Source organism: Halichoerus grypus, chromosome 1 (genome assembly GCF_964656455.1).
Source record: "Halichoerus grypus chromosome 1, mHalGry1.hap1.1, whole genome shotgun sequence".
Taxonomy (NCBI): Eukaryota; Metazoa; Chordata; class Mammalia; order Carnivora; family Phocidae; genus Halichoerus; species Halichoerus grypus.
In genome coordinates this window covers 158,170,128-158,194,638 of record NC_135712.1, presented here as the reverse complement: position 1 = coordinate 158,194,638, position 24,511 = coordinate 158,170,128, and the positions used below count along the sequence as shown (strand labels likewise).

The 24,511-nt window shown below is 45.2% G+C and overlaps 1 protein-coding gene across 6 annotated transcripts in view; it reads left to right on the top strand.

Annotated features, from left to right (window-relative positions):
• The window catches only part of SLC41A3 (solute carrier family 41 member 3), a 93,146-nt gene that overhangs the window by 57,001 nt on the left and 11,634 nt on the right, over window positions 1–24,511 (top strand). For all 6 annotated transcript variants that reach the window (XM_078074146.1, XM_078074151.1, XM_078074135.1 and 3 more), the window contains 5 exons: window positions 512–583; window positions 5,480–5,624; window positions 8,517–8,663; window positions 11,324–11,468; window positions 12,623–12,702. In XM_078074146.1, the coding sequence (XP_077930272.1) occupies window positions 512–583; window positions 5,480–5,624; window positions 8,517–8,663; window positions 11,324–11,468; window positions 12,623–12,702 (589 nt within the window). The remainder of the gene's footprint in view (window positions 1–511; window positions 584–5,479; window positions 5,625–8,516; window positions 8,664–11,323; window positions 11,469–12,622; window positions 12,703–24,511) is intronic.

Here is a 24,511-nt window from a genome sequence, read left to right as displayed (position 1 = left end):
TATTTTGGATCTTGTTTTTTTATCCTAAGAGAAGGACTTGAGCATTTCTTAAATAGGATGATTTGCAGAGGTCATGTTGGGGTGGTTAGTGGTCATCTGAGATGTGACTTGCTGGAAGAGGGAGTAGGGAATTGTAGGTGTTGGGGACAACGTGGCCGAAGACTTGGCTGAGGGCACAAGCCAGCTTCCCAGCAGGAGTCCTTCCCATGCTACCTGTGGCTGAGCTTTAGAGTCAGGTGGCCCTGAAATTGTTGGTGACACTTATCTCTGTGTGCTTGCATACTTGAGCATGGGCGAGATGGTCTATGACACTATCTTATTCTCAAAGGGACTTGGGTCCTTACCTTTCCCACCCCCAGTCAGTTTTGAAAGCTGGGCAGAATAATTTGTTCTAACATCAATGAAATGATATTTGCTGATTTCTGTCCTGAGAGACTGCCTTTTCCAGGAAGGCTTGGCCTGGCTTTGTGACCACCCAGACTTACCCTTTGTCCTTTTCTCTCCATCCTAGGCCAACACTGGACAAATTGATGATCCCCGGGAGCAGCACAGAGTTATCAGCAGTAACCTCGCCCTCATTCAGGTGACTCTCCCCTTTGTCCGATCGCTGAATCTCCTCCCTGCTTTTGAATCTGCAGCCAGGCCTGCTCCATGTAGGAAGGCTGAAGACTAAGTAAGCCTTTGTCCCTGCACTCCGGACTGAACTTGGGGAATGGGCCACCCATCCACCCTGCACCCACCAGACCACATCCATGTGGCAGCTGGAGGCTCAGCCCAACTATAGGGCACCAGCATGTCCACCTGAAAGTAGATGCCTCTTCGGAGAACCCAAGGTCCCTCCAGTGCCCCCAGCCCCTTCTTTTCAAGACAGGCTTATTGAAAGATTCACCTATACTTGCTCGCTCCTCTTTCTCATAGCCTGGACAGAGCTAACAGCTTTCTCTTCCCGCTATCTTGACTCAAGCTGTGCTTGCCAAGGTCACTGACATCCTAATTGGTATACTCTCTGATTGCCTCATACATGTGATCCTACTTATTCTCTCTGGAGCATCTGCTCTTCTTCCCGCCTGGAGGTTCCTCCGTGGCTGCACTCCTGCCTCTCAGCCTGTTCTTTCTCAGACTTTGCAGGACACCCCGCTCCCCATGCCTTTGTCTCTTAAATGCTTCATGCTCGTTCAAATTTGTACCTCCTTCTAGCAGACCCTAGTTGGGCTAAGTTCTCATCCTAGGAGTCTCAGAGTATTAGAGAGTCAGGAGGCCCAGGGCAGGGGGAGACTGGGAAGAGATTGGCTCAAGGTAAGAGAGGAGTGGCTTCATCCAGAACCTTCTGGGCTTCTCTGGCTGGGGGGAGCCTATGGCCACACAAAGAACCTGGACTCTGAGATCAGACAGGCCTGGAGTTAAGGCTATCATTTATCAACTGGGTGGCCTTGGGCAGGACACACAAGACTTGCTTAGCTGTATCTCCCTGTCCATCAAATTAGGAGGATACCCACTTTACCTCTCACCTGGGTTCCAGAGCCCCTGTTTCTAGCTCTCCACTGGGTATCTCCATCTACCTGTAGCAGAAGCATCCACAAAACAGCTTAGACAGATCTGGCCTCATCACCTCCTCTCCTCATACTCACTTCTTGTGAAGTCCCCAACCCTGAAGAGTTTGATGGTTGAAAGCTCATTCTGGGGGCTGACCAGCTGGAGGCCCTTGGACAAGTCACCTCACCTTATCTATAAGATGGGCCACTGTGAGGTTTCAATCATGGAAGGCTGTGACACCTGGCTAGCATGTGGTAATCTCCCAATCATGGTCGCTGTGCCCATTAATCAAGCTAGAGACCAAGTCACCCTCAGCATTTCTCTGCTCCTTACCCTTCTGTCCAGTCCTGAGGAGTCTGCATCTGAGCTGTGCTTGAATCAGCCCTGCTTCTCCTCCTTGCCTTGGCCTCTTGGTCTCTGACCTCACTGACTACAAACCTCTTCACTGTTCTCACTGCCCCAGGCTTCTTCCTGTCCGGCTCTCCTCTGCATGGCCACCTGAGTGACCTTTTCTAAATCCTAAAGCTGATCAGGTGTCCTCCTCCTGAGGCTCCTTTGTTGGTTCTTCTTGTCCAAGTGTGGGCCTAGCCCAGAGGCACTCCTGGTCTGGTCCTGTCCTCCTGCAGTCTCCTGTCCCCCATCCCTGCTGCTTTTGCATATGTGGTTGTCTCTCCTTGGAATGTCCTTTCTCTTCCTGTTCTCCTGGCAGTGAAGCTTCAGTCAGTTCCAGCCCGATACCGGGTACTCTCCAGGGCTTGTACAAGCTGCTGGGGCTGCCCTGGTTGCAATTCTGTGTTTAGATGTCTGCCTTCCCCACTTGAGCTGAGTCACATGGGCCAGGACCGCGGCCTGTGGCTGAAGAGCTTTGGAGATTAAATGAGGTGCTCGTGATGCCCTTAACAGAGGGTCTGACAAGGGGCAGGTTATAAATGCCTCAGCTACAAGTCACCAAGTCCTTGTCCATATGCATGCACATTTCCACATGATTGATTCTCAACAAACATTCATTAAGTCCCACTCTGGGCCGGGCACTGGCTTGGCACATTGTCCTGATCATAGCATGGATATAATTTTGTCTTCCCCCTTTTTTAAAAAGCTTAACATTGAATCACAAGTGGTACAATAAATTTCATAATTGAACTTTTTAATAACTTTGTATTCTATCACAAATATACCCAAGAGTGATATTTAACAACTGGTAGGGCCTAAGCACGAAGAGCTGGTCTGGCAGGGCCAATGCCAACTGTCCAGACTCAGCCCTGTTCCACTTCTTTCGACTGTCACCACGAGGGTGCACCTGCAATTGTTCGTATGCTTCTACTCGATAAATTATACTGCAATGAAATTATTCTCTTTTGCATGAATTTCTTAAGAGAAGTTCCCACAAGTTCACAAGGTATGAACAATTTGAAGTTCTAGATTTTTTTCCAAAAGGATTATAAAATATTTGAATTCTTAGTATCAAATGATAGACCAGTATTAATATTTCTGTTATTAGTTTCTCCATAACCTCACCAGCATTGAAAGTATTCTTCTGAATGACTTTCTGCATTTACCATATATATGTATGTGTCCATAGACAATATATGATACAACTTTCTGTGTTTTTTAAGCATTAGAAGTATTGTACTGGACATATAATTCTGTTACTTGTACTTTTAAGAGTGACTTAATGAATGAAAATCACTGAGAATAGCAGATAGTAAGCAGTCAGTAAATATCAACTCCAGTCATCATCATCATTATTTTGTGGCTCTTTGTTCACATGTGCAAATGTTTTCCTGGGAAAATGCTAGATCATAAAGTAACCAAATCCCCTCCCCCCAAATTCTTGTACCAATTTTATCACATCTATGTATAAGAGAACCATTTTCCCATATATTTGTCAATGTGTATCTTATGTTATCAGCCTTTTAAATTTTAATTTTACCTAGTCTGATGGATAAAAATAGTGTAGCCCATCCATTAATTCATTCATTCATTGGATGAGCACAGATGAGGGCTGAGCACCTGCAGAGATGGCACTGACCTTTTAGTAGAGGAAGACCAACGTCAGTTACAAAGAAATAAGATACCTACTATCAAATTGGGATTTTATTTTAAATTTTCCTGATTATTCAGGAAGTTGGTCACATTTTTGTGTGTTTCTTAGCCATTTGTATTTCCTTTTCTGTGAATTGTCTATCCATACCCCTTGCACATTTTTCTTTCAGGTTGTCTTTTTTAAAAAGTTGCCATTGGTTTGTTATTTTGATCACTAATGCTTTATTAGTTGTAAATGCTGGAGATATTTTCTCCAGCTGTCTCTCCATCTTTGAATTTCTGGTATCATATAGAAGTCATACTTAGATTTATATACATTTATCTCTATTTTTCTTTATAGATTTTACGTGTTATATCTTCAGAAGGAGTCCCTTTCTAATCCAAAATCTGAAACATACTTTTCTATATTTTCTCCTGTTTTACACTTGAGGTTTTATGTTTAGTGGTGTGTGTATGTGCATGCACGGTATAAAGTAGAAATATATTTTCTCCCCCCAGACAGATGCCTGCTTTCCCTTTCCCTGTTTATTCAGTATCCACCCATTCCATACTGATTTGAAATGCCACCTTTATCTTTATTAAATTTTTATATATTAAATTTTCATATATTCATGATACTATTCCTGGACACCAGTCTGTCCTGCTGATCTGTTTGTCTATTTCTCTGCCAATACCACCATGTTTTAATTACTATAGCCTTAAAACTACGTATTGATAATGAATGTGCCAAAACTCCCTCTTGATCTTTTTTCTCAAATTGTCTTGGCTATTCTCACACATCTACTCATCTTTGTGAAACTTAAGATGAGTTGTCAAGTGCCATGAAGAAGCTTGTTGGGACTTTGATTGGAATTATATAGGTTAACTTGGGGAGCATTTTTCATCCATGTATATGGTAGAGTTCTCTGTTTATTCAGCCTTCTTTAATAACACAACATGTTTCCATTTCCATTAAGACATTTGAATTGCAGTTGACCCTTGGACAACACAGGTTTGAACTGGGCAGGCCTGCCCCTATGCAGAGTTGATTCAATTCAGTACTGTAAATGTATGTATGATTCCTTATGATTTTCTTAATTTTCTCTTCTCTAGCTTACTGAACTGTAAGGATACAGTATATAATACACATAATATACAAAATATGGTGTTAATCGACTTTATGTTATGGGTAAGGCTTCCGGTCAACAGTAGGCTATTAGTAGTTAAGTTCTGGGGGAGTCACAAGTTATACACAGGTTTTCACCTGCATCGCCGCCCCAATGCCTGTGTTGTTGAAGGGTCAACTGTACTGATAACAGGTGCCAATATTGATACTCAGACCTGGACACATCATGGTACTGGCCTGAGTGAGCAGCAGAGATGTGTCCCCACCAAGATGAAATGGGAACTGCAGCTGGGATGGGGGAGAATGTAGAGAAAGGGGGCACCAGCATGCAGAGCAAGTGCCAAGGAAGGAAGGCAGAGAGAGAGATGGAAAGTGTACACAGAGGCTTCCAAGGTGTAGCTGTGGATCATGGAGTGTTTCCACATTGCAGGGGACATTGGTTGTCTGTATAGCTAGAGAGCACTTTTGCCTAGAGCCGTGGGAGGAGCCACAAGCAAGAGACTGGTGGCCCTTGGCTAAGGGCCGAGTAGAAGATGATTTCCCGAAGCAAGATGGCATTGAGCTAGTTGCAGAACAGGAAAACAACAGTTTTCAAGGGAGTTGGATTGAAGCAAGGTGTTAGTCTTTGTTTTTCCCAGGTTGGAGGGGCCCTTGGCAGACTTTAGGGTAAGGGATGAGAGGTAGTGGTGAGTGACATACTGACCTCTCAAGGTCAGAGAGGAGGCAGAGTGAAAGGCAGGGAGGAGTGATGGTGGTCAGTGGCACCTTTCCTCACATTTCTGATTTCTGCCCTGACAGGTGCAGGCCACCGTCGTGGGGCTGCTGGCTGCCGTGGCCGCCCTGCTGCTGGGCGCCGTGTCTAGGGAGGAGTTAGATGTGGCAAAGGTGGAGTTGCTGTGTGCCAGCAGCGTCATCACCGCCTTCCTCGCCGCGTTTGCCCTCGGTGAGCTGTGCCCCCACCCCAGGGACCACCCCGTCCTGGCTCTCTCCGCCCCCCTTCCTCGGTGCTCTGCTCTCAGCTCTTTGTGTTGCAATTCCTTGAGATGTGAAAGATGGGAGCACTAATGGTGGAGCCTCATATATCCTGCCAGGGGCTGGGGGAGAGCCTGTTGGGTTACCAAGACGCACCTTAAAGGTGGGCAGGGCGGATGATGAGTCCACTCTTAGGCAGGGTGTGTGTGCCAGAGCGAGCTGCTGACTCCACATCTCTTCCCTCTGCTTGTTTAAAGAACTGGCCTTTGCTCAGTAGACACATTCATTTCTTCATCCATCCATCCATTCATTCATTCACTTACTCATTCAGTCAGTCTTTAAACATTTCTCAAGCATGGCTTGCATATGGGCTTGTGGTGGGATCTGGAGTCTGCAGTCATGGTGGGGAGCAGGGCTCAGGTTTTAACTTCAATTTCATCTCTGCAGGCGGCCCTTGCACACATTCCACCCTCCGCCCTTCTCCCCAGCTGCCACCACGCTCTTCTGTGCCGTGCACCTGTTTTCCTTATAGAGCACTTGTGAAAATCTGTAATCATCCACTTTCTTCATTCATTTTCTGTCTCACCTCCTCGCTAAAATGTCAGCACCTCAGAGAGGGGCCCTGCTTCTCCAGTTCTGTTCCTATCACACTGCCTGCCACACATCAGATGCTTCCTATGTGTCTGCAGAAGGCGGGAAGACACAAGCATTGACAGACATGAGCTCACGCATGACAGTGGCAACGACAGTGGCTGGGCAGTTACTGTAGAATGTCACCCATTCGCTCATTCCTCAGTACTTACTGAGTGTCTGCCACATGCCAGGCACTGTTGCGGTGCTGGGGATGCTCTGGGGAGTGACTGCACCGTTCTGTGATGTTGATATTCTGGTGCAGAGTGAGACATCCGTACACGAGCACAAAGGGCCAAGTGTCTAGGGTAGCCCCCCGTTCACAGTCATGCTTTCTTTTCATGTCCTGTTTGTTCACTTCAAATTCTTGTTCACTTATCTGTGCGCCGTCCGTTCCTCTGCCCGACAAGCATTTACTGTGTGAGTACAGAGCCTGATGGTTATTTTCATTACCTAAAATAGGCATATTTCAGCTCCTAAATGTTTGCTAAATGAATGGGGTTTATTCTGGTTCTCTTCTGGACTGCGTGTCTGAGTGTCTCTTGCAAACCATGTGCAAGTACAAGAAGGAATAAGTGAACACTATAAATTGGATTTGCATTTACACTTCTGTCCTCCATCTGACTGCTCATAAAACCCCTTTGAGCTCAGTGTTCTGTAAGATGATGTGGCGGGCTATTTGGTGGATTCTGTTCCTTCCTGTGTTAGTGTATATAATCAGGAGGGAGGGTAAAAGTGTAGAAAACCAGGAGCAGATTCACAAGCTGCGCTTCCCTGGGTAGGAGTGTGCTCCTGGCCAGGTACCTGTGCCAGTCTGGCCAAGGGAAGAGCAGGGTGAGTACGCCACACCTTCTGGAGAATTAGAGCCCAGGAGATGCTTGACATGAAGTCTCTTCTGAAAACAGCACCACCAGATGATTCAGGAGGCCAGTCCTGTTCCTGTGGGGCCCTGTAGAGAATGCCATTCCTAGCTCTCCATTTTACAGATGAGGAAACTAAGGCCCAGAGAGGGGGCGGAGCTCACCAGCATGGATATAGCCGGGTTGTCCAGAGATGTGTAGAAGTTCAGAAACATGGCTGGTGGCTCCTCGTGTGACCTCGACGTGACTCTGCTGTAAAGCCAGGTGGTGGTGGTGGTGGTGCTGGTGGATTTTAGTAGGTGCTCTCAAACTGGTGGTGTCTGTGTAGTCCCTGTGGGATTGTTACCAGACCGCCAGCTGTGCAGACTCAACTTCACTTAGAACTGACATTTCAAAAGAGAGAAAGCAGCTATGACCTGGCATGAAACAGGGCACAAACAGTGGCCAGTTAGTATGGCATTGAGGTGAGAATAATAATTTTGTTTAGAGTTATGAATACTGGGTAAAATGTTAAAACGTCAATAGCCAAGATACAAAGTGTCTTCTTAAAGACCCACATGCGACACTGTTGGTTTAAGTCCTAGGCAGTGGCCGAGGGCTAGAGGACGACACACGACTATCGCCTTAGAGCACAGGGTCAGGACAGAAAGTAGGCCCCGGGGAGGTCTCCAGTGCAGCACCTGAAACTCCACCCCCAACCCCACTGGCAGAGGCCACCTGCTGCCTGCACCCAGTGGTGGCCCTGCTGGGCTCCCGAGATGGGCCTGTTCCCCAGAGATGCAGCCCCACTGACAGTACTTTATGCAGTCTGCATCTGCTTCCCCTTCCTTCCCTCCCCCTCTCCCACCCTGGGCGCCCTGTGCGCCATCCTGTGGCTCTCCTGGTTCCCCTGCCCCCAGCAACTCCCCCCTCACAGGCTTTGCCCCTAACAAACCTCTCACGTTGCTAATCCCACCAAGGTACCTGTTTCCCTGGGAACTCCAGTGGACACAAGAGGCCGTGCCCTGCCCCTGGGGCTCTTTTGTTCAGAGCAGTTTTGGAGTCCTCTTTCCTGCATTGAGGGGCTGTGAGCTTCATGTCTGTAGTCCCAGGTGGTGGGGAGCCCGGGAGTCTACTCCCTGCTATCTCCCCCATGGGTTTGAGTGTATCATCAAAGCTTTCAGGCTGCTCTTCGCAGCCTGTCACAGGGGTCCACCCCGCCCCCCCACCTCCCACTGCCGCAGCCTGATTCTCAGGCTCCAGCATAGCAGTGAAACTGAGTGTCAGGGCAGCCTGGCTCCAGGCTTGGTCTGTGTGGATCGAGGCATTACTGAGCAGCCTCGCAGCCACCTTCTCATCCAGTGCTTTGAGTCTCCTCTGTCTCCTGTCTGCAGGAATGCTGATGGTTTGTATAGTGATTGGCGCTCGGAAGCTCGGGCTCAACCCAGACAACATTGCCACGCCTATTGCTGCCAGCCTGGGAGACCTCACTACACTGTCCCTTCTGGCTTTTGTCAGCAGCTTCTTCTACAAATACAAAGGTAAGGGTGCCCCAGGAAGGGGGGGGGGGGGCATGAGCAGGGCTGGGTCTGACATCCGCACCCAGCCCACAGCATTCAGACCAGGCACCCCTCACACAGAAAGGAACTTATGGGGTCTGTCATGGGGTCAGAAATCCTACTTTTCCCAAGGCAAAGCCTGAGGTCATTCAGCAGATTTGAGGTTTTCTCTAGCAGGTACCTGAAGCTTTCCCAACCACTCGGGTCAACAGATAGGTTGTCTGTCTCCCCTTAGGACGGGGGTGCACAAGGAGGCCAGGGAGGACTGGAGGCTAACAGAGCTCCATGGGAAGGCAGTTCACATTGGACACATACAAACCACCTGGGAAGGGACTCCCAAGGAGGAGTGTCACAGCCATGGGCAGCAGCAGCATATCGTCCCTCCACAGGTGTGAGGAGCCCAGGGCTCCTCAGAAGGTGGCCCGGTGCCCTAGTCAGCAGCCGAGGGAGACAGGCACGCATCTTGTATGATGGGCCCTCACGGCTAGAGGCCCTGACTCCACCAGGGGTCTCCCCAGGTGTGTCCTGGGAGTACCGAGGTTTGCTCATGCCCTGGGCATTGTGGCCAGGCAGCATCCCCCTTGCCAGATGGTTCTCACCTGCTGGGTTTCCACAGCTGACCACTCTCCTCTGAGTGTCACAGTTGTTACTTTCCACCTAAGCTGGCCACCCGCAGTTGTTTGGATCTAGTAAGTGTGGATTCTGAGCATGGTCACAACCCTGAGTGCTGGGGGGGCAGGTGGCATCAGTGAGTGGTGCGGATGGTGAAGAGGACAGTGGGGAGCATTGGAGGAAATGCCTGGACAAAGGCACAGCTGCATCGAAGCTCCGGCTTAGCATTGCCCCATGGGAACGTGGACCCAGGACCATGAGAGATCACCCAGCATCTCCATGCTGGCATCTGAAGCATACTGACAGAGTACCTGCCACTTAGAGTGTTCAGGCCCTGGAAACCTTTCCCTCTCAGCCTTGGGCCTGGCTCCTTGCCACCCTGGGATATGCTTGCCACCAATGTTTAATGGTTGGAAGATTCTCAAAGTTCCTGTAAGTGGCAGTGAAGATCTAATAATAAGATGACCTAATTTTCCTTTTAAACCAAACTGAATTTAAAATAAGATTTGTGTATGGGTTGGTTAATGGAGTTTTATAGGTGTCCCTAGACCCTTCCTCTCCACCCTGCTGTACGCCTACTGAAATAGTGCACGTTTCAACACATGACTTACTAGCCGTTGAGTAGTGTTGGGCTGTCCATCTCTTGAATTAGACTGTGACTACACCTTGGGTGTGCTTGGGGGGTTCACTGGGCCTGGCATGTACCGGATAAATCTTCACTGACAACTGTGTCACCTGTCAGTGCAGTTGGGAAGACAAGCATATGCGGGGGGATGTGCTCATCATGGTGGTGGGAAAATATGAGGTGGAACCTCTGCCAGGGCTTCCAAGTCATTCTAAAACAACTGGACTGCAAAACTGTCCCGAAAGTAGTGCCCCTATAGGCTGCTGCCTTCCAGAGCCTTTGAGACTTGCTTAGAGCTTGCTGGGCTTGTCCCTCATCTCCTGGGATGGTGAAGAGGCTGGCCACTTCTGCCATGGAGCACTTTGTCCGGAGCCCACCATGGGCACCTGTGGCCCGCCCTTCCTTGTAGTTGCTCAAGGAAAGGAATGGACTGTAACTGCCTAGTGCAGAGAAAGACAAGTGGGAGATTCTCCTAATGATGCTACTCAGAGAAAGGGGGTGTGGGGCACAGACCCACCTGTACACCTCTGAGTGCTGAGGCCCACTCTGCAGAAGGGCATGCACCACCCTGAGCCTGAGCCTGCCCTTTGGAGGTGGGGCTAGGGGGTGAGAGGACAGTTCTAGAGAAATCTGGTGTCTTGTTCTGTGTGCATTTGGAAGGTGACACACAGAGAATAAGCAGGAAGAGTGTGAGTGGGAATGGTGCTGGTGTGTGTTGGGCCCTGGCCGGACCCCAGGTACAGTCAGGTGTCCCAGATCCAGGTGTGTTTTCATGGCTCGCACCAGTGCAAGAAAATGACACGGGCATGAGTAGCTGCAAAGCTGGCCATGTTCTGGGCCCTGAGACCCATGGATGCCAAGGAGGTCACCTTGGGCTGGCCTCAGCCAGGAGCAGGATTGGCATCATTAGTTAACTCTGGCATTAGCCCTGATTTCTGCATGCTGGCTCGAGTCCTCGTGGGCCACCTCTTCACACTGTAGTCTCTCATATGCCTATCTGAGGGGTAGTTGAGAACATGAAATGAGTTTGTGCTTGGGAAGTGCTGAGCACGGTGCTGGCCCATGGTCACAATCCTATAAATGCCACCATTAATAATAATAATTAGGTTGGGATGGAAGGAGATGGAAGAGGGTACTTATGTCAGGAAAATAGCAAAAAAGAGAGGTGAAGGGGACTGTGACAGGAATTGAGGACAAAGAGGAGCTTTTCCAGTTTCTTCATGAGATGGTAAATTCTTTGAGAGGTATGTTACGTTGGTCCACTCTAAGCTGCTGGGGACAGAAGTGTCTCCTCAGACCTCTAGTGCTTTTAGCTCTCAGCCCACCCCTCATCTTTGGAACCCAGGCCATGGCCCACCAGGCCATGCTCATGTGCCCTGGCACGCATCCCCTCCTCTCCCCACAGACAATCGATATCTGACGCCGCTGGTGTGTATTGGCTTCATGGCCCTGATCCCTGTGTGGGTCCTCATTGCCAAGCAGAACCCGCCCATCGTGAAGATCCTGAAATTTGGGTGGTTCCCAATCATCCTAGCGATGGTCATCAGCAGGTGAGCATGAGTGAGGGCTGCCGCCAACTTCTCCCTTCACATACCACCCCTGGCTTCTGTGGACAGGGAGAGTGGCCTGAGAGCCACAGAACCTCTGGAGTGAGGGCGGCACTCATGGTTGCTGTGGGCTCCTCCACTAAGTCCTGGTGCAGGTTGAGTCATACCTCTTTATTCTTCATCTGTTTCCCTCTCACCAGGAACCTTAGGCCTTACTTATTCTGAGAGGCAGCCCTATTTACAATTGCAGGAGCACCAGAGAGCCAGGCAGAGCCAACCTGGGAACATCAGATGAGTGCGCTAGTGCCTCTGCTCCCTGCCCCCTCGTGGCGCTGCAGGACACTGGGTCTCCCATTCCCGTGCTGCCAGAGCTCTCACTGGCCTGGACCCCTGCTTAGGCTGTAGGGAGCCCCTTACCTGCCTCTGTGAACACCATTTCTACAGCATGGCTGCCGGTGGGACCTGGGAGGCTGAGGGATTATTGGCCCTGGGCCCTTCAGCTCATCTCAGGTCTTCTACCCTTGAAACCTGATCCTCCAGAGCCCTTTCTGTTAGTAGACCTGGACAGGGGCCACCCCAGTCTTTTCTGAGGTGCTTTCCTAACTTTGAATCTCAGGGAGAAGCGGTTATGGGCTAGGTCTCTTTGCTTCCAGAAAGCTCCTGGGCTCCTTATACAAACCGGTCTAACTTTTTCAGGGCTGTAGCGGCAGGGCAGCCTTTGCTAAACTACAGGGGCTGGTGGGAGTGAGGTCTTGTTGTGGCATCTCTGAGAACAAGCAGCATGGGACGATATTCATGCAGGTTCCATTTTCTGCTCAGGAAACTAGCATTTCAGTTACATTTCAGGGCATGGGTCACGTGGCAGAGCCCAGCCAGCTAAGTGGCCTTGGAGGGGAGTTTGTCATTTGTTTTTAATGGGCTGACATTATCTGATGGGTCTTCTGGAACAGCTGAGGCTCAGAATACAGGTGGAGAAGTGAGTGCGCATAGTGCAGAGGACACTGGGGAGACCAGCTTGGCGACAACAGATATTTTGTGTAGGGGTCAGGAAAGTGTTTGCTAAGCTGAGAAGGCAGGCTGATAAAACATTTTGTATAGAGGTGTACCAGGTCACCTACAAGGGTAAACTAACCATTTGCCCTCTATTCTCTCCCCAGTTTTGGAGGGCTCATCTTGAACAAAACTATTTCTAAACAGCAGTACCAAGGCATGGCCATATTTACTCCCATTATATGTGGTAGGTATTGGCAGCACTGTCACCTGGGGCCCTCAGTGTGCTGGGCTGTGCTGGCCCCCAGGGCCAGGGCAGTGGGATCTGACAGCAGCGACTTCAGAGATTCGGCCCCAGGCCCTCAGAGCCATGGCCATGCTTCTGCTGGGCAGCGGCTGCTGGACTGGTTTTTCTCAGGTGGAAGGAGACCCTTGGGGAGAAAGCCCTGCCCACTGTTCCACCAGCTCACACCCTTTTCCTCCTAGTCACCACGGAGACTTGAGCCTTCCCGCAGAGCTAAATCCCACCTGTTGAAGGCACACCATGTCTAAGCCAGGATTTGCTGGCTCCTGCAGATGGAATGTGGCCTTCAGAACTGGGGTGTTGACTTCTCATGGTTTTGTTTTGTTTTTAAACTTAGATTCACTGATGACATTTAAAACTCAGACACTTGCACATAAAAATCTGGATTTCTGTTTTCTCCTTAAAAAGCAAGGCTGTGATAGTACTGAATTTACATTCTCGGTGAGGTGAGAATCAGCTGCCACTGAAATAGGACTTATGCTGTTCCGTTTGCCCGAATCCCCTCCATTCCCCGTTGTCTTTCACCCAGCATTTCACTGATTCACCTTTTAGGCTTAGACCCTGTGGGCATTTATGGTGAGGACCCTCTTTTAACCAAAGCTTGGTTCGTGTCCAGCTTCTGATAAGGATCTGTAAATGGGACCAGCCAGTCAGGAGAGGAACCAAACGTGATAACTTACTGCACACTTGCTTGGTCCCAGGCCCTGGTGTTCTGGGTCTGTAGAAACATGCTTCAGGGATGCCTGGGTGGCTCAGCTGGTTAAGCATCTGCCTTTGGCTCAGGTCATGATCCTGCAGTCCTAGGATTGAGCCCCACATTGGGCTCTTCGCCCAGCAAGGAGCCTGCTTCTCCCTCTGCCTGCAGCTCCGCCTGCTTGTACTGTCTCTCTGTCAAATAAATAAATAAAATCTTTTTTTTTTTTTTTAATGAACATATAATGTATTATTTCTTTAGGGGTACAGGTCTGTGATTCATCAGTCTTACACAATTCACAGTGCTCACCATAGCACATATCCTCCCCAATGTCCATTACCCAGCCACCCCATCCCTCCCACCCCCCACTCCAGCAATCCTCAGTTTGTTTCCTGAGATTAAGAGTCTTTTATGGTTTGTCTTCCTCTCTGGTTTCGTCTTGTTTCATTTTTCCCTCCCTTCCCCTATGATCCTTTGCCTTGTTTCTCAAATTCTTCATATCAGTGAGATCATATGATACTTGTCTTTCTCTGATTGACTTATTTCACTTAGCATGCTACCCTCTAGTTCCATACATGTCGTGGCAAATGGCAAGATTTCATTTTTTTTGATGGCTGCATAATATTCAATTGTATATATATACATCTTCCTTATCCATTCATCTGTCGATGGCCATCAGGCTCTTTCCATAGTTTGGCTATTGTGGACATTGCTGCTATAAACATTGGGATGTATGTGTCCCTTCGGATCACTACATTTGTATCTTTAGGGTAAATACCCAGTAGTGGAATTGCTGGGTCATATGGTAGCTCTATTTTCAACTTTTTGAGGAACCTCCATACTGTTTTCCAGAGAGGCTGCGCCAGCTTGCATTCCCATCAACAGTGTAGGAGGGTTCCCTTTTCACCGCATCCTCGCCAACATCTGTCATTTCTTGACTTGTTAATTTTAGCCATTCTGACTGGTGTGAGGTGGTATCTCATTGTGTTTTGATTTGTATTTCCCTGATGCCGAGCGATGTTGAGCACTTTTTCATGTGTCTGTTGCCCATTTGGATGTCTTCTTTGCAGAAATGTGTGTTCATGTCTTCTGCCCCATTTCTTGATTGGATTATTTGTTCTTTGGGTGTTGAGTTTGATAAGTTCTTTATAGATTTTGGATACTAGCCCTTTATCTGATATGTCATTTGCAAATATCTTCTCCCATTCTGTCAGTTGTTTTTTGGTTTTGTTGACTGTTTCCTTTGCTGGGCAAAAGCTTTTTATCTTGATGAAGTCCCAATAGTTCATTTTTGCTTTTCTTTCTCTTGCCTCTGGAGACGTGTCTAGCAAGAAGTTGCTGCGTCCAAGATTGAAGAGGTTGCTGCCTGTGTTCTCCTTTAGGATTTTGATGGATTCCTCTCACATTGTGGTCTTTCATCCATTTTGAGACTATTTTTTTTAAGTTTAATTTAATTTTATTATGTTAGTCCCCATACAGTACATCATTAGTTTTTGACGTAGTGTTCCATGATTCATTGTTTTCGTATAACACTATTGTTTTGCTCCGTGCAATATGGGCCATCTTAATACCCATCACCAGGCTAACCCATCCCTCCACCCCCATCCCATCTAAAACTCTCTGATTGTTTCTCAGAGTCCATAGACTCTCATGGTTCATCCGCCCCCTCCGATTTCATCCCCTTCATTTTTCCCTTCCTTCTCCTAATGTCCTCCATGCTATTCCTTATGTTCCACAAATAAGTGAAACCATATGATAATTGACTTTCTCTGCTTGACTTATTTCATTTAGCATAATCTTCTCCAGTCCCATCCATGTTGATGCAAAAGTTGGGTATTCATCCTTTCTGATGGCTGAGTAATATTCCATTGCATATATGGACCACATCTTCTTTATCCATTTGTCTGTTGAAGGGCATATTGGCTCTTTCCACAGTTTGGCTATTGCAGACATTGCTGCTATGAACATTGGATCCTTCTTTTCACTACATCTGTAGCAACAGGGAAAGACTTTAGGGCAGTCCCCCGGACTGAAACCCAGAGCGGTAGGGCTGCGCGTGCATTTTGAGTCTATTTTTGTGTGTGGTGTAAGGAAATGGTCCAGTTTCATTCGTCTGCATGTAGCTGTCCAATTTTCCCAACACCATTTGTTGAAGAGACTGTCTTTCTTCATTGGATATTCTTTCCTGCTTTGTTGAAGACTAGTTGACCATAGAGTTGAGAGTCCATTTCTGGGCTCTCTCTTCTGTTCCATTGATCTATGTGTCTGTTTTTGTACCAGTACCATACTACCTTGATGATTATAGCTTTCTAGTAGAGCCTGAAGTCCAGAATTGTGATGCCACCAGCTTTGCTTTTCTTTTTCAACATTCCTCTAACAATTCGGGGTCTTTTCTGTTCCATACAAATTTTAGGATTATTTGTTCCATTTCTTTGGAAAAAGTTGATGGTATTGCCTTAAATGTGTAGATTGCTCTAGGTAATATAGACATTTTCACAATATTTGTTCTTCCAGTCCATGAACATGGAACGTTTTTCCATTTCTTTGTGTCTTCCTCAATTTCCTTCATGAATATTCTATAGTTTTCTGAGTACAGACTCTTGGCCTCTTTCGTTAGATTTATTCCTAGGTATCTTATGGTTTTGGATGCAATTGTAAATGGGATCGACTTCTTAATTTCTCTTTCTTCTGTCTTGTTGTTGGTGTATAGGAATGCCACTGATTTCTGTGCATTGATTTTATATCCTGCCACTTTACTGAATTCCTGTATGAGTTCTAGCAGTTTTGGTGTGGAGTCTTTTGGGTTTTCCACATAAAGTATCATATCATCTGCAAAGAGTGAGAGTTTGACTTCTTCATGGCTGATTTGGATGCCTTTTATTTCTTTTTGTTGTCTGATGGCTGAGGCCAGGACTTCTAGTATTATGTTGAATAGCAGTGGTGATAGTGGACATCCCTGCCGCATTCCTGACCTTAGGGGGAAAGCTCTCAGTTTTTCCCCATTGAGAATGATATTCGCTGTAGGTTTTTCATAGATGGCTTGTATGATATTGAGGTATGTACCCTCTATGCCTATACTCTGAAGAGTTTTGATCAAGAAAGGATGCTGTACTTTGTCAAATGCTTTTTCTGCATCTATTGAGAGGATCATGATTCTTGTTCTTTCTTTTGTTAATGTATTGTATCACGTTGATTGATTTGTGGATGTTGAACCAACCTTGCAGCCCAGGGATAAATCCCACTTGGTCGTGGTGAATAATCCTTTTAATGTACTGTTGGATCCTATTGGCTAGTATTTTGGTGAGAATTTTTGCATCCATGTTCATCAGGGATATTGGTCTGTAGTTCTCCTTTTTGATGGGGTCTTTATTTGGTTTTGGGATGAAGGTAATGGTGGCCTCATAAAACGAGTTTGGAAGTTCTCCTTCCATTTCTATTTTTTGGAACAGTTTCAGAAGAATAGGTATTAATTCTTCTTTAAATGTTTGGTAGAATATCCCTGGGAAGCCATCTGGCCGTGGGCTCCTGTTTTTTGGGAGATTTTTGATGACTGCTTCAATTTCCTTAGTGGTTATAGGTCTGTTCAGGTTTTCTATTTCTTCCTGGTTCAGTTTTGGTAGTTGATACATCTCTAGGAATGCATCCATTTCTTCCAGGTTATCTAATTTGCTGGATTATAGTTGCTCATAATATGTTCTTATAGTTGTTTGTATTTCTTTGGTGTTGGTTGTGATCTCTCCTCTTTCATTCATGATTTTATTTATTTGGGTCCTTTCTCTTTTCTTTTTGATAAGTCTGGCCAGGGGTTTATCAATCTTGTTAATTCTTTCAAAGAACCGGCTCCTAGTTTTGTTGATCTGTTCTACTGTTCTTTTGGTTTCTATTTCATTGATTTCTGCTCTGATCTTTATTATTTCTCTTCTCCTGCTGGGTTTAGGCTTTATTTGCTGTTCTTTCTTCACCTCCCTTAGGTGTAGGGTTAGGTTGTGTATTTGAGACCTTTCTTGTTTCTTGAGAAAGGCTTGTATTGCTATATACTTTCCTCTTAGGACTGCCTTTGCTGCATCCCAAAGATTTTGAACAGTTGTGTTTTCATTTTCATTGGTTTCCATGAATTTTTTTTAATTCTTCTTTAATTTTCTGGTTGAACCATTCATTCTTTAGTAGGATGCTCTTTAGCCTCCATGTATTTGAGTTCTTTCCGACTTTCCTCTTGTGATTGAGTTCTAGTTTCAAAGCACTGGTCTGAAAATAGGCAGGGAATGATCCCAGTCTTTTGGTACAGGTTGAGACCTGATTTGTGACCTAGGATGTGATCTATTTTGGGGAATGTTCCATGGGCACTAGAGAAGAATGTGTATTCTATTGCTTTGGGGTAGAATGTTCTGAATACATCTGTGAAGTCCATTTGTTCCAGTGTGTCATTTAAAGTCTTTATTTCCTTGTTGATCTTTTGCTTAGATGATCTGTCCATTTCAGTGAGGGGTGTGTAAGGGTCCCCCACTATTATTGTATTGTTGTCAATGTGTTTCTTTGATTTTATTATTAACTGGCTTATATAATTGGCTGCTCCCGTGTTAGGGGCATAGATATTTACAATTGTTAGATCTTCTTGTTGGATAGACCCTTTAAGTGTGATGTAGTGTCCTTCCTCATCTCTTATCATAGTCTTTGGTTTAAAATCTAATTTGTCTGATATAAGGATTGCCACCCCGGCTTTCTTTTCGTCTCCATTAGCATGGTAATTCATTTTCCACCCCCTCACTTTCAATCTGGGGGTGTCTTTGGGTCTAAAATGAGTCTCTTGCAGACAGCATATCAATGGGTCTTGTTTTTTTATCCAATCTGATAGCCTGTGTCTTTTGATTGGGGCATTTAGCCCATTTATATTCAGGATACCTCTTGAAAGGTATGAATTTAGTGCCATTGTATTGCCTGTAAGGTGACTGTTACTATATATTGTCTTTGTTCCTTTCTGGTCTATGTTACTTTTAGGCTCTTTCTTTGCTTAGAGGACCCCTTTCAATATTTCTTGTAGAGCTGGTTTGGTGTTCACAAATTCTTTCAGCTTTTTTTTTTTTTTTGTCCTGCAATCTTTTCATCTCTCCTTCTATTTTCAATGACAGCCTAGCTGGATACAGTGTTCTTGGCTGCATATTTTTCTCGTTTAGTGCTCTGAATATATCATGCCAGTCCTTTCTGCCCTGCCAGGTCTCTGTGGATAGGTCTGCTGTCAATCTAATGATTCTACCATTGTAGGTTACAGACCTCTTGTCCTGAGCTACTTTCAGAATTTTCTCTTTGTCTCTGAGACTTGTGAGTTTTACTATTAGATGTCGGGGTGTTGACCTATTTTTATTGATTTTTGAGAGGGGTTCTCTGTGCTTCCTAGATTTTGATGCCTGTTTCCTTCCCCAAATTAGGGAAGTTCTCTGCTATAATTTGCTCCAATACACCTTCTGCCCCTCTCTCTCTTTCTTCTTCTTCTGGGATCCCAATTATTCTAATATTGTTTCATCTTATGGTATCACTTATCTCTCGAATTCTGCCCTCGTGATCCAGTAGTTTGTCTCTCTTTTTCTCAGCTTTTTTTTTTTTTAAAGATTTTATTTATTTATTTGACAGAGAAAGAGAGAGCACAAGTAGGCAGAGTGGCAGGCAGAGGGAGAGGGAGAGGCAGGCTCTCTGCTGAGCAGGGAGCCAGACATGGGGCTCGATCCCAGGACCCCAGGATCATGACCTGAGCCGAAGGCAGCTGCTTAACCAACTGAGCCACCCAGGCGCCCCTCTCAGCTTCTTTATTCTGCATCATTTGGTCCTCTGTCTCACTGATTCTCTCTTCTGCCTCATTTATCCTAGCAGTTAGAGCCTCCATTTTTTATTGCACCTCATTACTAGCCTTTTTGATTTTGACTCGGTTGGATTTTAGTTCTTTTATTTCTCCAGAAAGGGTTTCTCTAATAACTTCCATGCCTTTTTCAAGCCCAGCTAGTATCTTTATAATCATCATTGTGAACTCTAGTTCTGACACCTTACTAATATCCGTATTGATTAGGTCCCGGCAGTTGGTACTGCCTCTTGTTCTTTTTTATGAGGTGATTTTTTCCACCTTGTGATTTTGACCAGAGGAGAATAGGGAATGAGAGAACAAAATGCTAACAGGATAATAACCACGACCCCAGAAAAATATACACTAAACAAATCAGAAGATACCCGAAACCGGGGGATTAAAAGAATATGATCAGGTTGGTGAAAATAACAGAGCCACACACTATATTTGGGTGTATTTTGGTCTGTAGAAGAAATTGCCTCCCAAAATTTTAAAGGAAGAAAAACTTACATATACATACAAAAATAAGGGTAAATATGATGAAGGGATGGAATATGACTGTAAAGTTTATGAAAATTAAAAAGATTTTAAGAAAGGAAATGATAAGAAGTTGGTTGAAAAAAGAATGAAAAAAAATTTTTTTAAAAGAATATGATCAGCAGGCGGAGGAAGATGGCGGAGGAGTAGGAGACCTGGATTTCGTCTGGTCTCAGGAATTCAGCTGGATAGGGATCAAATCATTCTCAACAACTACAAACTCAACAGGAGTTCAAAGAAAAGAATAGCAACAACTCTCTGAACAGAAAAGCGACCACTTTCTGGAAGGTAGGACGTGCGGAGAAGTGAATCCGAGGCGATATTCGGGAGGATAGACGGCGGGAGATGGGCCTCCGTCGGCCGCTTCTGGCAAGTGATAGGGCCGCTTCTGGCAAGTGATAGAGCCGCAGAGCACAAAATCGGGACTTTTAGAAGTCTGCTCCGCTGAGGGACATCACTCCAGTGGCTAAGCGGGGGGTAGAACCCTCGCGGGACAGTGTGGTCTCAGGACCCTCAGGGTCACAGAAAGACTGGGGGTGCCTGAGTGCGGCAGAGCTCCCAGGTATCGGAGTGGGGAAGCCGGCTGCAGAGACGGAGCCGAGGTGCGGGCTCTCAGCTCAGGGTTGCTATAAACCGTGATCTGCGGCACAGTCTGGCCACTGCTCCTCCAGCAGGGACCCAACAAGCGGCAGATCCGGGGAGACTCACCTTCCTCCCCCGGGAGGAGTGGCACGGGAGCGCACCGTGGGGATCTGATGGGTTTGGAGACTCCGCGCGGGGTCGGGTGCCAGAGATAGAAATGCTCGGTCACAGGCCAGCTGAGCATGGAGTGCGGCCGGAGACCGGGGAGACGGGAGTGACTGACGGCTTTTCTCTGGGGGCGCACTGAGGAGCGGGGCCCCAAGTTCTCAGCTCCTCCGGGGCGGAGATTGGGAGGCCAACATTTTCATTCTCGTCCTCCAAAGCTGTATGGAAAGCTTGCAGGGAACAAAAGCTCCCGAGAGCAAACCCGAGCAGATTACTTAGCCCGGACCGGCAAGGGCGGGGCAATTCCGCCTCAGGCAAAGACATTTGGGAACCACGGCAACAGGCCCCTCCCCCAGAAAATCAGCAAGAACAGCCAGCCAAGACCAAGTTTACCCATCAATGAGAATGGCAGAACTCCAGCCTTAGGGGAATCCTGCACATAGAATCCATGGCTTTTTTACCATGATTCCGTAGTCTTTCAAAGTTAAATTTTTTTTGAACTTTTTTTTTTTTGAATTATTCTTTTTCCCTCTTTCAACCAACATCTTATCAATCCCTTTTTTCAAAAAAACATTTTTATTTTTCATTTTTAGAGTCATATTCTATCCCTTCATAGTAGTTACCTGTATTTTTGGCCTATATATATAAGTTGTTCTCTCTTTAAAATTTTGAGATAGTTTTTTCTAACAGATCAAAATATACCCTAAATCTCTAGTGTATGGTTTTTTCCTACTCCCCTGCCTGGTCACATTCTCTCCCTTTTTTTTCTTTTTCTTTTCTAAAACTTCTTCTTTCTTTTTTCAAACAACTTCTTATCAATTCCTTTTATAAAATTTTTTATAATTTCCATCTTTATAGTCATAGTCCATCCTTTCATCATATCAACCCTTATTTTTGTACATATATAAGTTTTTCTTTCTTTAAAAATTTGGGAGGCACTTACTTCTAACAGACCAAAATACACCCAAAATCTAGTGTGTGGCACTGATCTATGTACCAGCCTGATCATATTTGATCATATTCTGTTTTTTTTTTTGTTTTGTTCAGTTTTGTTTGTTTTTATCTTTATCTTTTTCTTTTTCCTCTCTTTCCCTTTCTTTTCCCACTGCTTCAGGTCTTTTCTGATTTGTTTAGAGTATACTTTCTGGGGACATTGTTACCCTTTTAGCATTTTGTTCTCTCATTAATCTATTCTCCTCTGGACAAAATGACAAGACGGAAAAAATCACCTCAACAAAAAGAACAAGACGTAGTACCAACTGCCAGGGACCTACTCAATACGGACATCAGTACGATGTCAGATCTAGAGTTCAGAATCATCACTTTAAAGGTACTAGCTGGGCTTGAAAAAAGCATGGAAGTTATTAGAGAAACCCTTTCTGAAGAAGTAAAAGAACTAAAATCTAACCAAGTTGAAATCAAAAAGGCTATTAATGAGGTGCAATCAAATATGGGGACACTAACTGCTAGGATAAATGAGGTAGAAGAGGGAATCAGTGATATAGAAGACCAAATGATGGAAAATAAAGAAGCTGAGAAGAAGATAAACAACTACTGGATCACGAGGGCAGAATTCGAGAGATAAGTGATACCATAAGATGAAACAACATTAGAATAATTGCGATCCCAGAAGAAGAAGAAAGAGGGAGAGGGGCAGAAGGTATATTGGAGCAAATTATAGCAGAGAACTTCCCTAATTTGGGGAAGGAAACAGGCATCAAAATCTAGGAAGCACAGAGAACCCCTCTCAAAATCAATAAAAATAGGTCAACACCCCGACGTCTAATAGTAAAACTTACGAGTCTCAGAGACAAAGAGAAAATCCTGAAAGCAGCTCGGGAGAAGAGATCTGTAACCTACAACAGTAGAAACATTAGATTGGCAACATACCTATCCACAGAGACCTGGCAGGCCAGAAAGGACTGGCGTGATATATTCAGAGCACTAAATGAGAAAAATCCAGCCAGGCTGTCATTGAAAATAGAAGGAGAGATAAAAAGCTTGCAGGACAAACAAAAACTAAAGGAATTTGCAAACACGAAACCAGCCCTACAAGAAATCTTGAAAGGGGTCCTCTAAGCAAAGAGAAAGCCTAAAAGCAACATAGACCAGAAAGGAACACAGACAATATACAGTAACAGTCACCTTACAGGCAATACAATGGCACTAAATTCCTATCTTTCAATAGTTACCCTGAATGTAAATGGGCTAAATGCCCCAGTCAAAAGACACAGGCTATCAAACTGGACTAAAAAACAAGATCCATCGATATGCTGTCTGCAAGAGACTCATTTTAGACCCAAAGACACCCCCAGATTGAAAGTGAGGGGGTGGAAAACCATTTACCATGCTAATGGACACCAAAAGAAAGCCGGGGTGGCAATCCTTATATCAGACAAATTAGATTTTAAACCAAAGACTATAATAAGAGATGAGGAAGGACACTATATCCTACTTAAAGGGTCTATCCAACAAGAAGATCTAACAATTGTAAATATCTATGCCCCTAACATGGGAGCATCCAATTATATAAGGCAATTAATAACAAAAGCAAAGAAACACATCAACAGCAATACACTAATAGTGGGGGACTTTAACACTCCCCTCACTGAAATGGACAGATCATCTAAGCAAAAGATCAACAAGGAAATAAAGACTTTAAATGACACATTGGAACAAATGGACTTCACAGACATATTCAGAACATTCCATCCCAAAGCAATGGAATACACATTCTTCTCTAGTGCCCATGGAACATTCTCCAGAATCGATCACATCCTAGGTCATAAATCCTGTCTCAACCAGTACCATAAGTTTGGGATCATTCCCTATTTTCAGACCACAATGCTTTGAAACTAGAACTCAATCACAAGAGGAAAGTCAGAAAGAACTCAAATACATGGACGCTAAAGAGCATCCTACTAAAGAATGAATGGGTCAACCAGGAAATTAAAGAAGAATTAAAAAAAATTCATGGAAACCAATGAAAATGAAAACACAACTATTCAAAATCTTTGGGATGCAGCAAAGGCAGTCCTAAGACGAAAGTATATAGCAATACAAGCCTTTCTCAAGAAACAAGAAAGGTCTCAAGTACACAACCTAACCCTACACCTAAAGGACCTGAAGAAAGAACAGCAAATAAAGCCTAAACCCAGTAGGAGAAGAGAAATAATAAAGATCAGAGCAGAAATCAATGAAATAGAAACCAAAAGAACAGAGGAACAGATCAACGAAACTAGGAGCTGGTTCTTTGAAAGAATTAACAAGATTGATAAACCCCTGGCCAGACTTATCAAAAAGAAAAGAGAAATGACCCAAATCAACAAAATCATGAATGAAAGAGGAGAGATCACAATCAACACCAAAGAAATACAAACAATTATAAGAACATATTATGAGCAACTATAATCCAGCAAATTAGATAACCTGGAAGAAATGGATGCATTCCTAGAGATGTATCAACTACCAAAACTGAACCAGGAAGAAATAGAAAACCTGAACAGACCTATAACCACTACGGAAATTGAAGCAGTTATCAAAAATCTCCCAAAAAACAAAAGCCCAGGGCCAGATGGCTTCCCAGGGATATTCTACCAAACATTTAAAGAAGAATTAATACCTATTCTTCTGAAACTGTTCCAAAAAATAGAAATGGAAGGAAAACTTCCAAACTCATTTTATGAGGCCACCATTACCTTCATCCCAAAACCAAATAAAGACCCCATCAAAAAGGAGAACTACAGACCAATATCCCTGATGAACATGGATGCAAAAATTCTCACCAAAATACTAGCCAATAGGATCCAACAGTACATTAAAAGGATTATTCACCACGACCAAGTGGGATTTATCCCTGGGCTGCAAGGTTGGTTCAACATCCACAAATCAATCAACGTGATACAATACATTAACAAAAGAAAGAACAAGAATCATGATCCTCT